Source organism: Lissotriton vulgaris, chromosome 10, assembly GCF_964263255.1.
Source record: "Lissotriton vulgaris chromosome 10, aLisVul1.2, whole genome shotgun sequence".
In the NCBI taxonomy this organism is placed as follows: Eukaryota; Metazoa; Chordata; class Amphibia; order Caudata; family Salamandridae; genus Lissotriton; species Lissotriton vulgaris.
In genome coordinates, this window is record NC_141698.1 from 316,004,616 (window position 1) to 316,021,950 (window position 17,335).

Here is a 17,335-nt window from a genome sequence, read left to right on the forward strand (position 1 = left end):
GCATGTTCTCCTTTATAAGCATATTGACATGTGTTTTATGTTGCACTGGTCCTTGAGCTCTCCTTTCTTTTCCACTGGAAGACCTCACCTTCCACATCAAGATTTGCCACAACTCTGGTGCCTCCAGCTTCACATGCGTAGACTCCACCATCTTCTGGGACTGTTGGCTTAATTGTAAGCTTTGCTACATTCCAGTCTTGTTCAATAGTTATTCTCTTTCCATCCGCATAAATTTGTTGGTCATTTTTTCTCCAGGTGGCATGCACAGGCCTGGAATACTGGCAAATAAACTCTGCTGTGCCGTCTTCCTCAATGGTTAGGTCGACCATGGGACTGACCACTTCAATAGTTGGATCTGTCAACCAACATGTCATTAAGGACATGCGTTAGTGGATCCTGGCATTAAGGGCATCACAGGGATTTTTATAGAAAGCTGGAATTTGAAAGCCAATTACACATGCCTGCAAGCATGGGGATGACCAGATGGAGTGTTTTAGTTAGCAGGTTTAGTAATTGCTTGTGCCCGCAACAAAAACTATAAACATCAAGTGCTTTATTAAGAAGTTGCAATGTAAAGATTAAGTGTTATAGGCATATGTGTGCATATCAATGAGAAAGCAAACATGTTCAACCAGTAAAAGGAGACAAATAATAGTATATATTTTACAAAAAGTGTGCAAACAATTTTTAAAAAAAGGGTACCAGTTGAGAAATTACCCTCGGATCTTTATTAAAAAATACTCTATTCTATTAGCGAACATTTCCATGAGACTGTCAGAAATTTGCTAGACTAGTTTCATACATTTGGGGCACATTTCTGACTTTTTCTAAATGTAAAAAAGAAATCTAGGAGCAGTCCTGACAGCCACAGCTTTCCAGTAGTATTTAAATGCCTTAGTATTTCCACATGCGGAATTGTAAAACAATTTTACATGCAGAATTTCCATTTCCACCTTAAAATTCTTTTGCCGCTCAACAGTAAAAAAAAATTGGAGGGGGGGGGGGCAAAATACTTTCCCCTGCGCCTTCATTAAATCTATGATTTACACTCAACTTCCCTCTTTGGAAACACAGTTGCAAATTCCAAGTGTGAATCTGGGTGTTCTTTAAATGTCGGTGGGTCACACAGAAATGCTTACACACCTACCCTAAAATTGAATTTGCAAATACAGAAATGTAACTGTATTGAAAGAATGACTTTATAATTAAATCCCATTTTCTGGAATAATTGCCAACCATCCCTGAATTTGTGAATGAGGAAAGCGACTTTGATGTTACCATTTTGTTTATTTGTGCAACTAAGTTGAATTTTAGGAAGCAAAACATTTATGAAGCTGACCTCTATTATTCTGTTTACTCAGATTTTAATTTTAAAGATTTGTTTTAAAAACTCTTAAATTTCACTTGGTAGCGTCAGTCAGCACTGTAATGAAATTAAATTAAATTAAATAATAATTTATAAGGTGCCCTACAACCCTAGGGTGTCTAGGCATGGGTTACATTTGCTTCCAGAACCACTGTGGTTAACAATATTTTCCGTTTAAGAATATAAACAGATTGAAAGTGGTTAACCATAAGATATCAAAAATAGGATACTTCCATTTTATAAGCCCTTACCATTAGACACTGGCTTTACATATTTTACCTGTAATAATTATGACTGCCTCCAGGGGTTTCACATTAACACCTCTTATAAGTGTGTTGGGAAATAATAAAGATGTGAAAAATGATTTTGTTGCTTGTGAAATTCTGCCTTTCCGAAAACTTCTCCGTTTCAAATTGCAGAGCTTTTGTTAATGTTTGCTCCTAGGACGTCTGCATTTTTTCTAACCTAAACTCATGCGTAGTGAAAAATGTTTCACAAGACAAAAATGAGAGAGAGTTAATTCCATCAATGGATAAAACTTTTAAATATGTAATAAACATATATATTTTCAGGAATTTTTACTTTAGAATCCAAATATTTTTGATGATGTGAAATTGTTGGGAGTTTAGAAAGAAAGCTATATGACTGTAACAAGTAACCATATCGTTTTAGCCACTTGAAATATTTATAATCAATTGTAATTGTCTGTTGAGTGAAATTACTTATATTTCACAAATTAGTAGTTGTTTGGCTAAAAAAGAAAAAAACAAATTATGTCGAATGTGTGGGAAAAAAGATACCGCAACTTCAACAATTCCATTGAAGCCTTTCTTCAAACTTGAACATTTGATGTAGTCAACATCTGATAATTTCTCACATCTTTGTCAAATCTCTTTTGAAAAATGAGTCATTTGACATGAAGGCACAAGATGTAGCTGGCACAACAATCAATCAGCCTCTAGTAGCTCATGATTTTTTAAAAGGTTAATGACGTGACTGGAATGTGCATGTTAAATGAAGCATGCTTAAATATGTACTAGTGCTCTACCTTCTCATAGCCCATGTTAACAGTCTCAAATTCTCCAAGTTAAATTGGCATGGGACTTTAGATCACATTTTGTATTAATGTTTTGGTGGCAAACAGTATGATCCATAAGCCCTGATTAGAATGTCTGAGTAAGACCTCATGTTTAAGAGTTCCAAATTTTGCAAGAACATATGTTTGAATGAAGGCTCATAACTGTCTAAGCAAATCTTTAAACGCACAGTAAAAAGAAAAGATGCAAAGCTTTTTTCAGAGAGGAATGGCAACTCATTTGTGTGGTAAGAAACTGCTACCTCTCAATAAAATTACATAATAAACTTTTAATGTTTAATACTGGACAAAATCAGTAGCGTCAGGAGTAAATTGCAGATCCAAATATTTTACATTTTGTATCATACAACATTCAATCTATATATTATATGTGTGTGTCAAATGGAGGGCACACTGTAACATATCAGAAGGAAGCCATTTGGAGACAAAATGTCACACCCATTTCAATGAATGCTGAGCAGATTTTGATAACATGCATGTTTTTCATACATCTGAAACCTACTACAATGCTTATGAAATGAAGATGCATCGGCATGCACAGCTTTAGCGTCAGCATTTACTATCGAAGGCATCTACCCTTAACACCTGTTGACCAGAGATCCACGTGTCAACATGTACCATTGCAGTGCAATGCTCATCGGATGTCATTCTGTAGTTTTAACATGCCACAGATTCGCATGCCTTTGAGATTGCAGGACATCTGGTACTGACCATTTGGTACCTAGGGCTCAAAATGTCATTGATCAGTGGAGCAAATACAATTGCAGATATTTAGGTGTAAAGAACACAGCAAATGTCATCTATGAACGTTTAATGGTGGCTGAGAAGTTGCATTGTCTCAACTTCAAGAGCCAGATCTTTAGTAAAATGCTGGTCAAATATCAGGCAGTCCATGTTCAGGGATATGTTCTTTTACATTCACAAATCTTCTCTGCTCCTATTTGGCCATTGTTGGATATTCATATGAAGATTTAAAAAAACTTAGCTCAGCAAGATTTCCAGGAGCAAAGTATCACATCTATGTGGCTGTGAAACAGCTGCCCAGCTATTTATAGCTGGACAGTCAGTAGCACCAGTCTTACTGGTCTGAGTGGCTGTTTACATACATTCCAGGACCATAGGCCCCATTTATGAGGCCGTGCGTCACTTTTACGCCGCCGGTGCGTCACTTTTTGTGATGCACCAGTGACGTAAACAATGCGCCTTGTTGCGCCATATTTACAAAGTGACGCATCTAGGTAGATGCGTCACTTTGTAAACCCCTGCGCCACATCATACCTGTGCCAGGTATAATATATGCAAGGGGGGAGGTTTGACGCAAGAAAGGGTCATGGAAGTGACGCAGTGAAATCTGTAAGATTTCACTGCGCCACTTCTAGGACACACATGCGTCAATTTCTTTCGCCTGCCTCACAGCAGGCGTAAGACTGACACAGGCCCTTTCACATGGGGCTTGCCCCATGTGAAAGCACGCATTGCTGGAGTTGCGTCACTTTTGTGACACACTCCAGCAATGCGTCACTTTTGCGCCATACAGATACGTCAGAAATACTGACGTATCTGTAACTCCTGGAGACATGATGCGTCATATTATAAATATGACTCATCCAGCATGTCGCAAGGAGGGCGCAAAGAAAAGTGACACATCGCTGTTTTCACGCAGAGATGCGTCACTTTTCATAAATGAGGCCCCATGTGTTTGACTGTCTAGTCACAGGTTTCAGTGCTGATGGAGCCAATCAGCTTTTCATCCTTGCAACGTCTTTAAATAAGTACCACTGAGAGGGGTAGCAATAAACATCAGCTACCAATGTCAAGACTCTGCTTCAGCATTCAACATGCACTTTACAGACAGACTGCTCTGTTATATGTTTACCACAACAGCCTTCATGGAACCCCAGCCCCAACACCACTGCCTGGTTGGGTGGCTCATAGCAAAGGAACTACTAAAAATCTAGCGCAAGACTAGAGAAGGCACAAAACCATAGAAGCTAAACAAGAACTGAAATCTTCAAGCAAAACTCCATGAGGATATTTTTCTCCTCTCACCAACACATTAGTCTAAGAAACAAATTGATCTAGATATCCAAAGATTGCCTTTTCAAAATATCAAATATGGCATCCACCAGACCCACAAGTAACACATTTCAGGTTTGGTTCTCATTGCCACAACATAGCCAAATCCATCAAAAGCTTCTAAAAATAACATAGAGCTCAAAATTAGCTCATAATGGTCTATCAATTTGAGAAAGGAAGATCCCAAAATCAATATCCTTAAAACAGCTTGACACCCCAGCATTTTGATAAATCATTACCTCCACCAAACACTTTGCATATTCTGATGACCGGATCCCAGGCTACCTGATAACCTTATCCATCCAGAATGCACCACCAATAATTTTACAGTATAATTATTTCCTGCATAGAAGAATGCACATTTCCTTCCACCAACAAATCTGGTCAAATTACTCTTCTACTAAAGGACCGCAACCTCAATACCGCTGACTTTCATAACTTAAGGGCACTCTACAAGAATTTGTCCCTGGGATCATGGAAAAAACTGCTTCTATCTTTTGTCTCAAATACCAACTGTTGGAATTCCCTCCAATCTGCTTTTGTCTCAAATGAGGCAAAAAAGCAGGATCTATCTATATATTGCATGGTACCGTTATTTTAGATGAGGGCGCCTCCTCATGTACCAGACCTTTCAGCAGCATCAAAAACCATGAACAATAAGATGCCACCTGAACATGCTCTCCAGAATGGAAATACAGAGTCAAGTACGGAAATGGTTCTGTATCTTCATCTCATCTAGATCTGGATATGTAAAAGTGGACTCCTCCAGACCTCTCGCTTTAAAGATTACAGGCAGTGTACCCCAGTGCACCATCATTTTGCCTGTCCTTTCAACCTCTATATATATAGCTGCTACTATCATTGCTAAAAGATAAATATTGCCCTCCATCAGTATACAAACTCTAGTAATGCCTCTAATCCCACTGATATTTTCAACCTACAACTGCTCCCCAACTAATTAAAGACTTTGATGTCCTCTTTGCTCTCGAAATTCAACCCAGCAAAAATGTAATTGCTACTCCTTTCATTCCAAAGGATCTCTTCTTCCTGTCTGAAAATGTCAGGAAACACTGAGATCTTGACAACTTTCCATCTCTGGTCCCGTGGCCAAAATGCCGTCATTACGTCATTAACCAAAAACTAACTTTGAACGAAGATTTCCAAGATTAAAAAAAGTTTCACATTCTAATTTCCAACTTAGGAAGATGTCATTTTCTATCCCTTTAATGGCTGTTGGAAATGCTGTTCAAGCTATAATACTCTCCCATCTGGATGGTGATAATCCTTCACTATCTGGTCTGCCCAAAACACTTGCAACTCCTGTTAAGGCCATCCTGTCTGCAGGTGCTTAACTTGTCCAAAGGACTTCAAAATCTAATCACATCAAACCAGTACTGAAGTCAGCCCACAATCGGCAGCTAGAAGTCAGAATCTACTTCAAAATGACAGTCGCAATTCACAAGACCCTCCATCTTTGCCTACTTAGCTATCCTAGGTACAAACTATACTTCACAGGAGGACAAAGAGATCTCAGAAGTAAATCTTATATCCTCTTTAAAGTTATACAAAAAAAATCCAAGATGATTACCAAGTTTTTGGGTGACCTGAGACTGAACCCTAACTTACTGGAAAAGTGGAAACCTCGGGGACTTACAGGTAGGCCAATAATTGGGATCAAGGTGACACTTTACTTTTTTACTAACAATTTTGCATGCCCCTATGTTCTATTTAAACTAAATTCATAGCATTTTTTCCTTTTTAGTCCACTGAAACATTTTCGATGACTGCATTCATTTATTCCCCCCTTTAAATGGAAGTCTCTATCAACAGTGTGCCATTATGTGGGAGTCTGCTAAAAGAAATCTACAAGTATATCAAGGTTATTAGAATCAGTGTGTGAAAGATCATCATCAGGATGCCACAAAGATCATTCATGCCTGAGCTTAATCTGAAATGCTTTTTTACTTTTGGCTTGGCCCAGTCAGGTAAAGATCACACAGATGTCAATGATGAATTGAATTATTTGATTTTGGTGTACTATAGATAAGCGAAAACAGTAAGAGATTGATCCAGACATCCTGCTGAGGTTAGCACAAAAGACCTCTTGGGAAGTTCCCCAGTCAGGGAAATTGGCAACTGTGCACACTTGGCTTTATCTTCAGGCACAGATTAAAGTTGCTAGAAAGGTTTGTTAATATATTTCCTTGATTGAGGCACAGAGTTTCGTCAAAACAGTATGGCTATCCCAAAGATGTATGCAAATATTGGCAAAGCTAGATCTATTTACCAATGGTTTCACTACCACAGGAGAGATGTCACTCAGTATTACCTCCATCATGATATGATATTGTGGCATCTTGTGTGCCCACTGACTATGTTTGAACAGTCAGAGACACATGAGAACATCGATTAGCGAAAGATAATTTTCAGGCACATATTTCCTCTTGTCTAGAATTACATCCAAACCACATCAGAGAAGTCCACTATGCTATCATTAGTATAGGAAGTGGACCTTCGACCTTTCAGCGTTGAAAACTGTCTGATTGTTGATGCCAATCTTGTTTCCTTAGTCTCTACATATTTCACTGTCATAATTGCGTGTGATGACCCAATTCGCATTGCTGTCAGAAATTCCAGGTGCACAAGGCATGCGCATTTTATGATAGGAACTCCCAACTGCAAACCCTGATACACAAAAGGCAGTCAAAGAAGAATGACTTCCAACCTCAGTATTCTAGATAACCAGTCACAATTTAACAACGCAAAAGAGTGAAGTAATCTTTTAACATGCATGTATAACCACATACTTAGTACAGGGGAAACCCCAAAGTCCTGGAAGGGAAGCATAGTAATCCCAATTCATAAAAAGGGCTTGAGACTGCTCCCCGGGAATTACCGACAAATAGCTCTCCTAGATGCAACCGGGAAGATTTTTGCTGCCGTACCTCTAGATCATCTAAAAGAATGGGCATTCTCAACTGGCTCCATTCCACTCTACCAAGCAGGATTCAGACCCAAACACTCAGTCATAGACAATATTGCAGTACTTCAAACCATACTTGAAAAATACGTGGTAAAAATATTGCAGGTAGTATATGCAGTATTTGTAGACTTTACCACTGCCTTCGACAAGGTCGATCGAGTCAAACTTTGGAATAAACTACAGAAAATGGGAATACCACATCATCTTCTCCATTTAATAACATCATTGTACTCTGGGACTTGGTGTCAAGTTCAATTGGGGAGGGAGAAGGGTCTAACCTCCCCATTTCCAACTCCAAACGGCCTGCGACATGGGTGTCTTTTAGCCCCACTATTATTCTCCTTATATTTGAGCGATCTACCAGAAACTCTGAATCAGTTCAAAAACTTTCCGCCGAAGATTGCTTCCACCAAAATTCACTGCCTGATGTACGCCGATGACGTAGTAATCTTGGATTTGACTCCCTTCGGTCTCCAACGAAACCTCACGGCACTCACCACATATACAGATGAAAACTATTTAATCCCAAATACCACTAAAAGAAAAATTCTACCATTTACAGGAAAGAAGACTTATTGCAAATATAACTGGTTACTAGGAGATAATCCATTGGAAATTGTAAAAGAATATATATATCTTGGGAGAACATTTACTCAGACTTTGCGCAACCAGCCTCATTTGCAAAAAATGGGACATAAAGCAGATGCCCATACAGGGGCTCTCCAAATACTTTACTCATCCACTGGTCGAAGACAATTCTCCTCCTTGCTCCAGGTATATAATGCGAAAATTCCTGCAGTTTTATCATTTGCAATAGAACAAATCCCAACAAAAGAATGGTCTCAAATAGATGTCAAAGAAGGGAAAATCCTGTGGAAGCTAATCAGGATGCCGCAAGCAGCCCCGGTTCAAGCTCTCAGGCTAGAACTATCGTTAGTTAGTTCCTATGCCAGAGGGATCATAAACATAATTAGATGGGCATATAATCTGGCTCATGCAGATCCAGGAACACTTAGAGCACTTTTAAAAATAGAGACACTGGACCAAGACTATCGAAAGTATATATTTGGAAAAAACGTAAGTAATGCTTTTAAATTATCATCAGTCTCTCTAGAAATGTTAATATCTTGGACACCAGCCCAGCTGAAACTCTGGTTGAAGCACTTAACACCAAGGCTAAGCATGGAATTGGATATTCAACACTGCTCCAGGCTTTCAATGTACAAACAGTTAGCGGACACAATACTTTTAAAAAAAAACGCAACCATATATCTTTTTTAATTTAAATCATGGAGTAAGGCGAGCTATACTTCAAATACGGCTAGGAATATTACCGCTGAAATCATATACCTTTAAGTGGTCATCAAATCAAGGAAAGATAAATCTCTGTGACTTATGCAAGGGTGGGGTGCAAGACCTAGAACATGTTCTGTTTGTATGTCCAAACAAGATAGTGGTTGCAGCTAGGAACACATACATTACCCCGATCAAAACAAAATGTAATATAAACTCGGTCCAGATGTTGATTTCCCTCTCCAATGCTCCACCCAATGAATTTGTGTGTATTAACCTGTACAACTTTTTAAAGTCTTTTTTAAAATTATATTAATGTGATAATTTCTTTTAGCAAAAATTGATTTTGTATCGTGTATAAATTTGTTGTTCTCGTAAGAGAACTAAATCAAATAAAATCAAATGATGAGAGCTGCGGATAGGAACTCCCAACTGCAAACCCTGATACACAAAAGGCAGTCAAAGAAGAATGATTTCTAACCTCAGTATTCTAGATAACCAGTCACAATTTAACAATTTAGGGAGCTAAGAAGAAAGAAAAAAGTTAAACATATCTACATCCACCCTAATGTATACAAAATAAATAACCCCTTACAAAAATACGGTGTAGAGCGGGAATATCGACGGGAAAATATCGAGTTACCTTAATATCGCCGCAGAAATATCTACAAAAAGAAATATCGATGTCAAAAATATAGTTTGACCAGAATATCGACAGACAGGTAAGTAATATCGATAACAATAATATAGTTGTAATAAATATCGTTTACAAAAACATAGTTTACAAAAATATCGTTTTTTAATAAGTAATTTAGTGTTTTTAATGAGTATTGTTTGTCAAATTAGTATATTTTCTAGCATTTTATTAGTTAATAATGTATTTTATGTTGAATTTAGTGTTAATAGTTCCATAGCGGGTTGTGGGTTTATAGGGGAATAGGGTGGGAAGTAATTTAAATATAATAAAATAATTGATTAGTTAATGTGTTAATTTAATATAAATAGTTTAATAATTATTAGTTAATTAATTTCAATTAGTTAATTGATAATTAATTATGTTAATTAATTATGTTAATTGTTTAATTAATTTTAGGTGTGTGTACTGGAATTTTTAAGTGAAAATGTAGTGAAGTAATTACATTTTAATTGAATAATTAATTAATTAATGATTAATTAATTATAATTAAATAATTTTTATTTTTAAACGAGTAAATACATTTTAGTTTGTGTTGTGGTGTTTATAACTGTATATGGTGTAAAAGCTGTCAAATAATTAATTATGTAAATATTTTGAAAAAACAATACTAATCAATCATTAATTAGTAAATATTAAATGTAATTGAGTAATTAATTTTAGGTGTGTAGGTGTTTGTTAATAATAATAATATATCTACATTAAATTCAATACTAAATTTGACAGATGGTTTATAATTTTTTTTTAGTTCCTGCGCTTTCCCTACTGTTGTACTCACTGGAGTGGGAATATAAATTTTTACCACTACACTATCCAACGCTTTCCCTACTGTTGCACCCTCTGGAGTGGGAATAGTAATTTTTACCCCTACGCTATCTAACGTTTTCCCCACTGTTGCACCCGCTGGAATGGGAATAGTAATTTTTACCCCTATGCTATCCAACGCTTTCCCTACTGTTGCACCCTTTGGAGTGGGAATAGTAATTTTTACCCCTACGCTATCCAACGCTTTCTCTACTGTTGAACGCTCAGGAGTGGGAATAGTAATTTTTACCCCTACGCTATCCAGCGCTTTCCCTACTGTTGCATCCTTTGGAGTGGGAATAGTAATTTTTACCACTACGCTATCCAACGCTTTCTCTACTGTTGTACCCTCTGGAGTGGGAATAGTAATTTTTACCCCTACGCTATCCAACGTTTTCCCCACTGTTGCACCCGCTGGAGTGGGAATAGTAATGTTTTCCCCTACGCTATCCAACACTTTCCCTACTGTTTCACCCTTTGGAGTGGAAATAGTAATTTTTACCCCTTCGCTATCAAATGTTTTAACTAATATTATTTTTTATATTTTAATTAAATGTATGTATTATTGTTGTTATATAATTTTATGTGTTAAATATATGTATATGTACACAATTATTAAGTTTATAATGAAAAAGTGTAGTTAATTTGTTATAAATAGTTAAAATATAAAAGTAATGTAATGTATTTTGTTAATAGTACTTATATTTTTTAAATATTTAATGTAATTTTAATTAATTTAAAAAGTCGATATTTTTAACATCTATATTTATTACATCGATATTTTTGAGTAGATATTTATGTACTTACCTGTTTAGGTATAGGGTGTCAATATTTTTGTAAACAATATTTATACAACTATGTTTTTGTCAACTATATTTTTGTAATCGATATTTAAACACCCTACCCAAAAATACATCAATGCAAACGTGTAAAACTAAGATATGTCATGATTAAAAATCTCCAAATATTTCAATAATGCCCCTTTTATATCACAAATTAAGTATACTATGTGCCAAATGCGATAGATCAGTCAGATCATTCTCTGGTAGAGTTCATTGGTTCTTGGGCTAACTCAAAAGAATCATGACACAAGGTTTTAGCTGAATGTACTAATAGCTTAAGCCTTACATATGAGCGGTCTAATCATCTCAATTTGAAACAGATGAAAATAAGCAGCACTTGGGACTGGAGAGATGAGTATCTGCTATGAGATTGAACATTAACCCCTTTACTGCTAAGGCTATTTTCTTTCTTTTATGTAATTTCCATTGAAATCAATGGAAAGTCCATGACGAGTTACCCTTGTCATTAGCGGCGAAGAGGTTAATATAGTTTGTTTTTATGGCATTTCCTTTTGTAGAAATCATATAAATCATTTTTTTATGTAACAGCCTGAATGAAAATGTACAAATCATTACAGTCCATTACACTCCAGTCTCAACAATCAAATCAAAACTTTATTATTAATTGCTACTGAAAATTACTAGTTTATTCATAGCATCAAAACAATCTTCATGTGCAAAATGTGTATTGAAACAATTGGGCAGGAGATCAAGAAATACCACAAGCGTGATATGCGCTTATTTAATCAGGGTTCTCCTAATGAAACTGGCAATTGTGAAAGAAATATAAGTGTTTGTTTCACAATTAGGTAGATGCAAATTCAAAATGCAGAGAGCAACAGGGTCTTATTTTGGAGCTATGCACTGAGAAAGAAGATGCAGGACTGAAAATTGTTAAAGTACTGTCTTGAAATCTCTTGAACTAATATGTCATGTTATGTCAAAATATTAAAACAGAGAGACTCACTGCAAGGCCTTTTCAGTTGCAGTATCTTACATAGGGAATGACACCATTATGGCATGGTGCAGAACCAACTGTTGTAGTATTCAAGTGTGTCTAGCATATCACATCATATGGATATCTTCTAATGTGGTGATTGACTTATAAGGAATACAACTATGGTCATTTTAGTAAAACGTCTATTGGATGATTTACAGTTGTTCTCCATAAATGGACAGGTGTCAGTTTTGCAGCCTATGAAACCACATGAAAACTTATATGCAAAAGTCTTAGTAGTAAACATTTGTTCAAATGATATGTTTTAAAAAGTTTGGGTGATTGCTTGATAAAGACCATCCAGAAAGTTGGCTTACTTCTGTGTCCTTGCACGAATGTTCAATGTTTCTTCCTTCAGTTAGACGAACCAATAAGTGGAAAGAAACTAAACGATCTTGACAGGAAATTTCCAAAAATGAACAAGAAAACTATACACTAATTCCAGTGGTTTATGGGAACTGAAGAAGCTGTTAGGAGACTAGAATTCTAGATACCTAAAGCTGTCAGGGATTAAAAAAACACTCACAGTGGTCCATTCCCACCATAAACGTCGAAACTGCTACTGATTCCGTTATTTACATTTTACAGGATTGCTCTACTGCCTCAGTTAGTTCTACAGTTGAAGTTAAGAACTGGGAATTTATAGCACCAGAAATTTCAATTTTGTCATGACTGACTTTAGAAAACAATTATGGTTTTGTTTTATTCATCCTGATTGCTTAGGGCATTATCTAAGTTACAAGATGAAGTGTTGCTGAACTTCATGGTATGATTGGGGACAAAGCATGCATAGATTCTAACTCTTCTACAACTTGCTCTGGTTTCTCAGAATCTTCTTACCCAATTTCCTTTTGAGAAAGGCTAATTTTTCCAAACGTCTAGCCCTGTAGAAACAACAAAAATTTCTAAAAGAATGCCTTAAAGTCCAACTTTCATAGTTGTTGTTGAGACCTGGAAGATTTAGTAGTGCAATATGTTAGGCCAGAGGAGGAGGGTAAACTTTCCTTGTATTCATCAATATTGTTAAGGTCATTATTTAATTCTATTATCACAAGAAAAGATATTGATATTGATAAGAATAGAAAGACAGAAATGCCGCAATCTAGAAAGGCGTTGGCGAATTAAGTATGACAACAACGACAAAGAAAGGTACAAACTAGCGCTATCAGACTACAGAAAGACGCTAAGACTGGAAAAAAGCAAATATTTCTGTGAACAGATAGAAAAAGCACAGAACTCCAGTAAGAAATTATATCAGACAGTGGCCACATTAACAACGATACCAATAGCCAACATCAATGAAACCTCCCAAGACTTCTGTAATAAAATGGCTGACTTCTTCAGGACCAAGGTAACAGAAATCTTCGATAAATTTAATAACATCATAAATGAGGAACTGTCAGATACCACCAAGAATATGGAACTCACTTCCTCATCTCTGACTGAATGTATCCCTCCATCACTGCCAGAAATAAAGGATCTCATTAAAACCACCATGTCAGGCTCCCCTCTTGACCCTTGCCCACCAACCATTATCAAACTAACTTCCGATGTGGTAGCACCAATCCTGGAGAACATCTGCAGCACTATCTGTGACACAGGAAAATACCCCCAAAACTGGAAAACTGCTATAATAAAGCCACTTTTAAAGAAACCAACCCTTAACACCTTGGAACTAAAAAGTTATCGCCCTATAGCAGCCCTCCCCTACCCTTCAAAAATACTTGAAAAAGTCATAAATAAACAGCTGGCAAACTACATCGATCAAAACAACTTGTTAGATAACACCCAGTTCGGGTTCAGGAGTGGACATGGAACGGAGACGGCGCTCATCAAGGCCTCTGAAGAGATCAGACAGATCATGGACCAGGGCGGTTCGGCTGTTCTGATCCTGCTGGATCTATCAGCGGCCTTTGACATGGTCGATCACAACATCTTGATCGACCGTGTCAAAGCCATGGGCATAAAGGGCAGGGCTGCGGAACTACTGACCTCATTCCTGGCCAATAGAGAACAGTCAGTGAAGATGGGGAACTTCTATTCACCATCGTTTGTGTTGCCCTGCGGAGTCCCCCAGGGATCCTCGCTGAGTCCGACGCTTTTTAACATCTATGTGTCGGACTTGGCGAGGGTCATTAAAACCTATGGAATGGGAGTGACTTCGTACGCCGACGATACTCAGTTGGTGCTGGCAGTACATAAGAACGGGATCGAAGTGGCAGCCAACTTTCAGACTGGTATGAGAGCCATTAGTCGTTGGATGGACAGTAATTGTCTAAAACTAAACACCGATAAGACCGAGGTGATGGTGTTTGGAGACCTAAAACCATCTTGGTCTCCGATCTGGTGGCCACCGGAAATGGGCAATCCACCCATCCCAGTCTCAAAGGTTAGAAACCTAGGAGTGTTGTTCGACAACAAACTAAGTTTCCCCAACCACGCAAACGCAGTAGTCTCCTCTGCCTTCTTTGCACTGCGGAAGGTGAAAAAGATACTCCCCTACCTTCCACTATCCGCAGGGAAAACCCTGATGTCCTCCTTGGTGTTATCCAAGGTGGACTACTGTAATGGGCTTCTGCTGAATGCCCAGGAGCAGGTTTTTAAAAAGCTACAAATGGTGCAGAACGCTGCGGCGCGAATTCTGACCAAAACTCCCAAGTTCGCACAGATCCCATCAGCCATTTACCAACTGCACTGGCTCCCAGTAAAAAAGAGAACAAAATTCAAGGCTTTGTGTATTATATACAGGGCACTGAATAGCCAAGGACCCGACTTTTTTAGGGAATCACTGCAGTTGTATGCTCCCAAAAGAGCGCTAAGATCTGCCTCTTCCGCATCACTATGCATTCAACGAGTGAGAACAGTCACCTGGGGAGACAGACGCTTCTTGGTGGCCGCCTCGAGGCTCTGGAACTCCCTGCCCCATCACATAAAAACCAGCCCCTCACTGTTGCTCCTTAGAAAGCAAGTGAAGACATGGCTATTCACTCAATAATGCACAGGAAGTGCCACTTTGTCTGCCCAGCGCCGAGACACCATTCGTGGTATTTGTTCGCGCTTTAGAAATTTAAAAATAAATAAAATAAATAAATAAATTGCAGGTTGTCATTATATGATTCTGGGCAATGCATGATGGGTTCCAGCTCGTATGGAAATTGTTCTGGTTTCTTATAACCCTCATCCCTAATCTCCCTTTGAGCAAATCTACTGTATCCAAACACTACGGTCCCTAGAATAAAACAAGAGTTAGAAAATATTTAGCACTATGTCAGTGCATGGTTATAATGAACAGTATGTCTTTCCCTCATTTAATTATGTAGTGTATATAGTTAATGTAATTTGCCAGTTTTCATAAAGGCAAACTATATGGGACAATTGATTTTGTCAATCAAAAATCACAACGTTCCAAGGTGTTGGTTTCACAGAGTAAAAAAAACCTTTAGTCTCCTGATTCATGATAAGATCATCAGATTCACCACATCTCGCCAGACAACAGCTCTATGAAATTAATATACTAACACGTGTTGCTAGAAAAATTGCTCACTATCACTTTTTGATTAGTTGAATGTATTTCTGTAGACTTTACTATGCTGCCTTATTTCTTTCCACCTGATCTTATACAGAGAGCGCTGAATAACCACAGTCATTTCATTCTTGGGAAGGCAACGGCTTTCAAATTTCCAGAAGATCTGACACAAATGTTATACTTTACTTTCCACTCTATGATGCCTTAAAATATTGCAACTGAATGCCTCAAGGATTACAAAGCATAAACATGACCATTAAAAAAATACTTTGAGACCTCCACCAAATGCAAACTGTCTCCACGAACCAATTACTGCTTGTTCGATGTTTAATGATTGCAATAGAGTTCAAAATAGCACCTACCTTAGAATGCCTTAATTGATCCCGAATGAGTAAGCGGTAGTGAATGGTGGTACTGAGTTTTTATAGAGAGTTGGATATCACACACATTCACATGCAGGGTCTGCCAGGTGAAATTTTAAATTGGAAAAAACACAACTTCTGCTATGGTCATTTTAGAGTATTTTCGATTTGACTGAGTATTGCAAATTCTTTTTTATTGGCTACATCTAATGATTGATTAAATTATGTTTATATGTTTATTGAATAGCTCTTTCACCACTGGTTTGGGTAATGCATAGTCTACTAGTTAATACATTGTCTTTTTACTGCTGATAGTGTGCAGTCCTTCTCTTGGCGGCCCATAGAGAGTTTACTATTGCTATGGGTACCATATACATTTATACTTTTGCTACTGACATTGATGGTCTTTATTATTGGAATGGACACTCAATAAACATTGTACCTTACTTATATGATTTGAAAGATATTTTTAAAAAGCCTCGTCGAAATTTAAAAATGAAGGTAGAGCACTAGTAGAAGACTCAGACATCTCAGCATCAATGTGAATTGTAACCCGATTCTTCCTAAATATACCTTTGATTAATAATTTAGCTGAAGAAGTGACGGGCCCCGACTTGAAGGTGACAATGCCCGAGTCGTTAGCACCCAGATCATTTAAAGTCAGGGTATGGGTGTTTCCATCTTGAACAGAAATCTGGGTCAAGGGGCTGTTCTGCAGAGGAGTCCCGTCAAGCCACCACTGGACTGTCCGCACGCCCTGGCGTGATAGCTTGCAGGTAAACATGGCAGATTCCCCCTCAAAGACATCTGCATTCTGTAAACCAGATACTATCTCTACAAGTTCTGCATAACAGAGCAAGAAAACAGACGCTGAAATCATACACAAATACATTAATCTTCACTGTATAAAATAATTCAAGCACAATTACCACTGATTTCTGATAAACCTAAGTTCAATAACATCGCCAGGTAATGGAAAAATTAAACAAACAAAATTACAAAGGCAGAGATAACCACAACTCTGTTTCATCAAACCTGGGGCATTGTGAATCACCCGCTTTAGCAGCTACAGCAGGGGTGGAGACCTTGATGGGCCTCTTCTGTCTTCAACTTAGCAGACAAAGGCTGATGAATAAAGTGAAGGGGTGGGTGGGTAGACACATGAATGAGTGAAAGTATGGATGGGTGCATGGGTGAAAGAGTGGATGAATGGGTGAGTGAAAGGATGGATAAATGAAAGAATGGATGGGTGAGTGAAAGAGAGGGTGGATGGATAAAAGAAAGGGTGGATGAATG

The 17,335-nt window shown here is 37.7% G+C and overlaps 1 protein-coding gene across 1 annotated transcript in view; it reads right to left on the bottom strand.

Annotated features, from left to right (window-relative positions):
* Window positions 1–17,335, bottom strand: part of OBSCN (obscurin, cytoskeletal calmodulin and titin-interacting RhoGEF) — a 1,012,031-nt gene that overhangs the window by 386,092 nt on the left and 608,604 nt on the right. Inside the window, exons 67-68 of the mRNA XM_086941076.1 lie at window positions 16,613–16,882; window positions 89–355 (exon numbers count right to left, since the gene is read on the bottom strand). Coding sequence (XP_086797202.1) covers window positions 89–355; window positions 16,613–16,882 — 537 coding nt within the window. The remainder of the gene's footprint in view (window positions 1–88; window positions 356–16,612; window positions 16,883–17,335) is intronic.